At 56.0% G+C, this 7,222-nt stretch overlaps 1 protein-coding gene and 1 long non-coding RNA gene across 2 annotated transcripts in view; both read right to left on the reverse strand.

Annotated features, from left to right (window-relative positions):
- Positions 1-892: 892 nt before the first annotated feature.
- TESK1 (testis associated actin remodelling kinase 1) overlaps positions 893-7,222 on the reverse strand; it is a 27,812-nt gene continuing 21,482 nt past the window's right edge. Inside the window, exons 8-10 of the mRNA XM_082242088.1 lie at positions 4,823-4,912; positions 3,637-3,784; positions 893-2,853 (exon numbers count right to left, since the gene is read on the reverse strand). Of these exons, the coding sequence (XP_082098214.1) occupies positions 1,910-2,853; positions 3,637-3,784; positions 4,823-4,912 (1,182 nt within the window). The 3' untranslated portion in view covers positions 893-1,909. The remainder of the gene's footprint in view (positions 2,854-3,636; positions 3,785-4,822; positions 4,913-7,222) is intronic.
- The window catches only part of LOC309514316, a 2,077-nt gene continuing 187 nt past the window's right edge, over positions 5,333-7,222 (reverse strand). Inside the window, exons 1-2 of the long non-coding RNA XR_014211917.1 lie at positions 6,568-7,222; positions 5,333-6,384 (exon numbers count right to left, since the gene is read on the reverse strand). The exon at positions 6,568-7,222 is cut by the window's right edge and continues 187 nt beyond it. This is a non-coding gene — a long non-coding RNA (uncharacterized lncRNA). The remainder of the gene's footprint in view (positions 6,385-6,567) is intronic.

Here is a 7,222-nt window from a genome sequence, read left to right on the forward strand (position 1 = left end):
CTTCAGGTATACTGGGCCGAGGTAGTTTAGGGCTTTAAAGTTCAGCACCAACACTTTGAATTGTGCTCGGAAACGTACTGGGAGCCAAACGTACTGGGAGAGGTCTTTCAAGACCGGTGTTATGTGGTCTCGGCGGCCGCCCCCAGTCACCAGTCTAGCTGCCGAATTCTGGATTAGTTGTAGTTTCCGGGTCACCTTCAAAGGTAGCCCCACGTAGAGCGCATTGCAGTAGTCCAAGCGGGAGATAACCAGAGCATGCACCACTCTGGCGAGACAGTCTGCAGGCAGGGAGGGTCTCATCCTGCGTACCAGATGGAGCTGGCAGACAGCCACCCTGGACAAAGAACTGACCTGCGCCTCCATGGACAGCTGTGAGTCCAAAATAACTCCCAGGCTGCGCCGTCCCCTCTCCGCTGGGAAGTGCTGAGCAAAGGCAAGTCCCCAGGCAACACGGCCGATTTGATTAGCACAAGGCATGCAAGCTCCACCCCCCGGTCGGCAGGGAGGGAGGGAGAGGAGCTGCTTCCTTTGAAACCCGGGAAATTTAAGGGACATCATCAATAAGGGACAGCAGTGGGACACGGTGCTGGGATAAGGGACTTTCCCGCCAAATAAGGGACGGTTGACAGCTATGCTCCAGACACTCACACAGGACCTTCCAACATCCAGCTTCTCTGTGTGTCCCGTGTTATGAGAGAGGGAGGCAAACTTTCTCTCTCCACTCTCACATGCCATGCGGAGTTTATAAACTCCTATTGCGCGGCTTCTTCCTCGTCTTTTCTCTAAAGCAAAAAAGGAAGATGCAGACCAAGCCAAAGACCCAGCCCTTTGCTGAAGCCCCCTGACCAGCCAGATCTGAGATCCCAGGACACTTTGGGCAAAAACCAGGCCGTTTTGACCGTCGTCATGTTTTATTTCTCCAACACTTTAAATAAGCTGAATACATAAAGCAGCATTTGTCGTTATTAAAAATGCAGCTGCATCCCACCAGGGCACTGAGTATAGGGGGGCCGGAGGGGGGGCGCTGAGCCTCGCGGGGGGGGGGCGAGATGCAGCCAGAAATAAGTACTCATCATTATTGCACATGGGCAGGAGAGAAGTGCTGGGAACAGAAGCCGGTTTCTGCCCCCAACTCCCCCCCCCACTCGCCTGCCCCCTCCAACACTCGTACAGCTCAGGAGCACCCAGGGGGGAGGCTGAGCCCCCCAACATTGCGGGTCCAAACTTGTGTCTCCCAGTTTCCTAGTCCCCAAATATGACACGCAAACAAGCACACTTCCCTGCCCCCCCATTTCTGTCTCCTGACCCCGCCCCCGGTCCTTAGAGTCTCTTTCTCCTCTGTGGCCCCCCCAAACAAGCAGGGCAAGTATTATTTGGGGGGCAAGACCCACTGGTCCCCAGGCCACTATTTCCAGCCCACACCAGGAGGTCTCACGAGGCCTGGGTTTGCAGAGGGAGGCACTGCACTGGGGTGGGCAAAGCCCCCCACCCAGAAAGAAACCTGGGGGGGGGGCTCTCGGATGCTGGTGTGTGGCCCCCCTCCCCAGTCCAACTGCACGGGGGTCCGTGGGGCGGCCACCTTATTGCACTTCCGCCTGGCTCATGGGAAGGGACCCCCCCTTCATTCCCACAGCTCCTGCCAGGGGTGGGGAGGGGGGTTTCCAGGCACCGGGAAGCCCCTTTGCTACAAAAGGCCACAGGATGGAATCTTAACCTCCCGCCCCCAAAAAACATGGCCCCACAGGCTCCTCTGCTTCGCCAGGCCCTGAGAACCGGCCGAGCGCTGGCACCGGCTGTGCCATCTTGAATGCGCTATGGCACCCTGAGGCCGCCCAAAGAGTGTCCGTCGTGGGTCCGCAGCCCCCCTTTCGCCCTGCTGGGCTCAGGGGGGGCCTCTGTGTGTCCCGCCTTAGGACTGTGCTTCGGGCAGCTTGAGGCTGGGCTCTGCCAGAACCGGGCCCTTGTGGTGCCTCTCCGGGCACAGCAGGCTCTTGGCTTCGCAGTTGAGGTTCTGGTAGGCGGGGGCGCTGGCGGGGGGCCGGTGGCAGACGGAGGCGAAGCTGAAGCCAAAGGGCCCCAGGCAGCAGGCGGGGCAGCTCAGCACCTCCTCCTGCTCCAGCACCCCCACGCTGCCCCCTCCACTCAGGGCCAGGGCCGACCCCGCGTGCTCCAGCGGAGGCCCCGAGCCGGGCGGGGGCACGCTCAGCTCCGAGAAGCCCCCTCCCCAGCTGGGGGGCTTGCTGTTGTTGTTCAAGAGCACCCCGTTGGAGGGCCAGGGCTCCATCCCAGAGACGGCCGTGCGGATGAAGCTGCCGTTGGCCACGGAGGGCGCCAGGGGGGCGGCCGGCTCCGCAGGGAGGGCGCAGGGGGGGCTGTCGGGACTGGTGTCCATGAGCTCGCCGGAGGGAGGGGAGCGGAGGGGGCGCTCCAGGCTGCTGCAGTCCAGGGACAGGAGGGGCTGGGGGGGACGAGGACCCCCGCGGCGGGGCATCTCCGGGGAGGCGGGCAGAGAGCGGCACCTGCGGGCCAGGGCAGCCGGCTCGGAGAAGTCGCAGTGGGCCTCCACGGCCGGCTCCGGGGTGACGGGGGTGCCCGGCGGGAAGGGCGAGGGGGGTGGCAGGTCGAAGGTCAGCGAGATCAGAGACTTGCTGGGCGTGTCGAAGAGCTTGATGCGGCCGCCCTGCAGGTCGTGGCGCTGGGAGAAGGGGTTGACTCGCTGGGGGGTGTCCTGCGGAGCCCTGGGCGGCACCATGTCCGACTGGCTGCGCGAGAGGCGCTGCTCCGGGGGCACGGGAGGCTGGCCCAGCAGGCTGGGGGGCGTGGCGGGCAGCAGGGGGTCCTGGGCGGCTTTGTCTGGAACAGAGGGAGAAAGTGGGGTGAGGGGGTCACCCAGAGGCAGACCTCAAAGCATGACAACTAGATGGCCTTTAGGTTCCCCTCCAGCTCTGCCGTTCTCTGCTTCTAGGACCAAGTGAAGGCTGTGGCTTGGACCCACATCACTCAGGAGGGCAGGAGTCCTTTGGAGCAGGCGTGGCGTTACCACGACACTACAGTGTTGCCCAGTGGTTAGAGTGCTGGACTAGGAGCTGGGAGAGCCCAGGGTTCGAATCCCCACTCAGCTAGGAAGCTGACCTTGGCAGGCAGTCCCTGGCGCTGAGCCCAACTTACTTCTCAAGCTTGTTGCAAAGGAGGAACATGCAAACCACTGTGAACTCCTTGGAGGAAAAGGTGATGTATGAATGTAATGAATAAATAGAATACTAATTTGCAAAAAAATATATTATATGCCACTTTCAAGGCAAGGCAGTTGGCAGAAGGCTGGTTAAAAGGAATACTTTTTAAGCTGTTGTTTAGAGTCCAATGCCTTTTCCCAAACAGGCTGTGCACTTAGAACCATAGCAGTGCAGAGCTGAAGACATTGCGAAAAGTTAAAGACGACATAAAAAAGCCAGGAGAAGGAAGGAGGAAAGTCAGCTCTTAGGAGCAAGTACCATTGTAAAATGTAATGTACAGCATGTAACTAAAAAATTAATAAAGATTATCTAAATAAAAAATTGCAGGGCTGGAAGGGACCCAGAGGTCATCTAGTCCAACCCGCTGTGACGCAGGAATGGAAAGCCAAACTGGGAAAGGTACCACGGAGGGAGAGTGCCGGGCTCCCCGGGGCGCTGGTCCTGTCGCTCTGCAGGGCGTCTCGGGCGTCTCTGGCTGCCAGCTGCTGCTTCAAGATGCCCTCTAGGCGCTGTGTGATCTCCAGGAAGGAGGGCCTTGAGGTGGGCTCCATCTGGAGGAGGGGGAGAAGGCAGCTGGCTCAGCAGAAGACACACACACACACCCCGTCTGGGGGGGGGGGCACTTGCAAAACAAAGCCCCAAGGCTTCGTGGGTGGGGGGCTTGGTGGGCTGCTGCCTCCCCAGCAGACAAAAAGGTCGCCTTGGCCAGGAACCAGGGGGGTCTATGGGACGGAAAGCGGGGGGTCCAGCCTGCCTCAGGGGGAGGGCTGCCTTCCCCTCGGAGACCCAGACCCACCAAGACTGGGAGCAGGACAGATTTCTGGGCATGGTACGCAGTTCTCACCAACTTCAGTCCCTCCTAAAGGGAAGTACTGTATTTTTCTGTGTATAAGACGACCCCTATTTCTTTTAACCCAAAATTAAGTTGTTCAGCTTTTGGGGGACATGGGGGAGGTCACTTCCGCCAATCGCTCACCTGCCTGCCCGCCACTGCCAATCACACACCTCACCGCAGCCACCAATTGTCTGCCCACTCGCTGCCACCAACAGTCCACCTGTCTACTTGCCGAAGCCGCCAATTGCTTGCCCGCCTGGGCACAGCTGCCAAACACCCGCCCAATCACCACTGCCAATCTCCTGCTTGCTGCTGCCATTAATCGCACGCCCCCCCACCATTCACTATCTGTATATAAGACGACACCCAATCCCCCCCCTTTTTTAGCAAAAAGCATCGTCTTATACAAGAACAAATACAGTAGTTTTGGGGGCGACATGTAGCTAAACGGTGGAACTTCCTGCCACAGGAGGCTAGAAGCAGAGGGCTCTCAAGGGAGGAAAGTAGCCAGGAAAGCTTCCTTTAAATTGAACCCAAAAGGTGCTCTCAAGGCCAGTGATATGCATTCGTGGTCATGGCTGGGGCTGGGGCTCTGCATTCCTCAGGATTTGCCCCCCTCCAGCCCCTGCAAAACCACCACACCCAGCCAGGGCTGATTCTCTCGCAGGGGTATAGGGCCAGGAGGGGCAAAGAGGCTCCCTTCTGGCAGCCTGAAGGCTCCTTCGGGTCGGGGGGGGTGATGGGGGGGTCTTACGCTGCAGCAGTGGAAGGCCAGCTGGAGGAATGTTGCAGGGCAGTCGGCTCCCACCAGGTTGCAGAAAGCGGCCACATCCAGACCAAAGTCCTGCAGGGAAGAAGGGAGAGGGAGGTGAGTTCGGCCGTGAGAAAGGCCCGTTCCCAATATTTAAAATCAATAAAGATTAAACTGCAGTTCTTTTTGTGATGAATGGATTCAATATTTAAAACCAAGAAAGATTAAATTGCAGGAAATGGCCCATGCTAGGGATCACTAGGAAAAGAATCGAGAAGAAGACTGTCGATGTCATAATGTCATTATACAAATCTGCAGCCACATCAGGAAGGCTGTGTCTGGTTCTGAATGCCTCTTCCGAAAAAGGGTATTTCTGGGTTGCAAAGGGATCAGAAAAGGGCCACCAGAATTTTCCAGGGGGTGGAGAGACTCCCCTAAAGGGAGGGTTGCAGCGTTTGGGATTTTTTTAGTTTAGAGAAAAGATCAGCAGGTGACATGATAGAAGTTTTAAAAAAAATAATAATAGCCATGACATGAAGAAAATGAAGAGTTTCTCCTTCCACCCTAGAACTTGTGGACAGTCAAGGAATCTGAACATTGGGAGATTCAGGACAGAGAAAAGAAAGTCTTTCTTTAGCCAGTACATACTTAAACTCTGGAACTCACTGCCACTGGAAGCAGTGATGGCCACCAGCCTGGATGGCTTTGAAAAGAGGACTAGACAAATTTATGGAGAAGGAGAGAGCTAGCAATGGCTACTAGCCAGGAGGGCTGGACTTGGCCTCTGCGGTTGGAGCCAGCAATGCTTTTGTGCCCCAGTCACTGGAAACCTCAGGAGGGGAGAAGAGGGCTTTTGTGTTCGAATCCTGCTTGCTGGTTTTGCACAGGCATTTGGACTAGGTGGTCCAGCCATCTCTCCTTAAGTTCTTATGACCTTCCTTACCCCAAAATAGCTCAACAACACAGAAAAATACGGTAAATTGCTGTGTTGGCACTTTGCGAAAAATAAGTGGGTTTGGGTTGCAGTTTGGGCACTCGATCTCTAAATTTTTTGCCACCACTGCCTGAGAGCCTGCTGGAGACCGATAATAATAATAATAAAATTTTATTTATATTCCGCCCTCCCCCGCCAAAGCTGGGCTCAGAGCAGATAACAACTGTAAAATAAAAGAGTTTACATAAAATCACAATCAATTAATTGAAATACATTCTAAAATCAATTCATGAACCTCTGTCACCCTTCACCTGTCTGCTTGACCCAAACATGACATGCATTTGGAGAAGCTAAGCTAAGTGGTCAGTGCAGACCCAGCCAAAAATGATGGAAGGGTCACAAGTATTGGTGAGGGGAGGAAACAAATTCGGCTCTGTGCTCATCCTGCCTAAAGGAGCTATCGCAGGCCCCTCCCTCGCCGAGAGAGAGAGAGAGAGAGAGAGAGAGAGAGAGAGAGAGAGAGATCTGTGCAACGCAGCTCCTGGCCACGAGGTGGCAAGCAGGGCCTTCTCCGCAGGGCCAGAGGGTGGACCAGTCCCTCTTTCCATGCCCCCCTCCAAAAGGGGAAGCGCTCAGCCTGGCAGAGGCCCCCCCCCTCACATCTGGCATTCTCCGGAGGCGGAAGGTTGGCAGCCTTTATCTCACGGAGCAGGCCTCTTTCTGGGATGATGGGGCAGTTCTGGGGACGGAGTATTATCGGCACAATGCCATCCACAGGCAACATTCAAACAATCATCAAGAGTGGGGGGCTGACACTCTAAAATTAGATGACAAGACAGAAGACCTGTTTTGGGGGGATGGGGCGGGGTGTGTGGAAGACTCCCTGGTCCTGAATGGGGTAACAGTGCCACTGAAGGACCAGGTGCGCAGCCTGGGAGTCATTTTGGAACCCATTGTTCTGCGTTCTCTCCTCCCTCCCTTCGTGGGGACCCTGTTGCAACAGTTTAATAAAGATCACGCTTACTAGCTGCTTTGCTTCTCAATATTCTCTGCTTGGCCTCTGTTCTTCTCTCCTACCAATAGGGAACCCACGTAAGGACTCTATATGGGCTCTTGGATACCCCATAAGGGAAAAGGGCAGATTCTGTTTACAACACGGTGCACCCCCGGGGATCCTTGGATCTGGACCGTTCTCGCCCACTAGCAACACATCTTGCTGAATTCTCTCCCAGATATTTTATCTGCAGAATCAGAATGAATTTCAGGAAGCAAAAAGGAGAGAAAGTCTTGCAGAAAACCCAGGGGGTCTCTTTGCGGCCCTCCTGTCTTCTTCACCTTGAAGTCAAGGCTGCTGTGGAATTAGAGGTGGGGAGGGGGCTACCACAGCAAGGGCTTCCTCCCCCCCAAGCCCCTTTCTCTTGCCCAGCACGGCCAGGCAGAAGCTCCTCTCCATCTTGGCACCAGGAGAG

This window comes from Podarcis vaucheri (assembly GCF_965113315.1).
Source record: "Podarcis vaucheri genome assembly, chromosome: 11".
NCBI lineage: Eukaryota > Metazoa > Chordata > Lepidosauria > Squamata > Lacertidae > Podarcis > Podarcis vaucheri.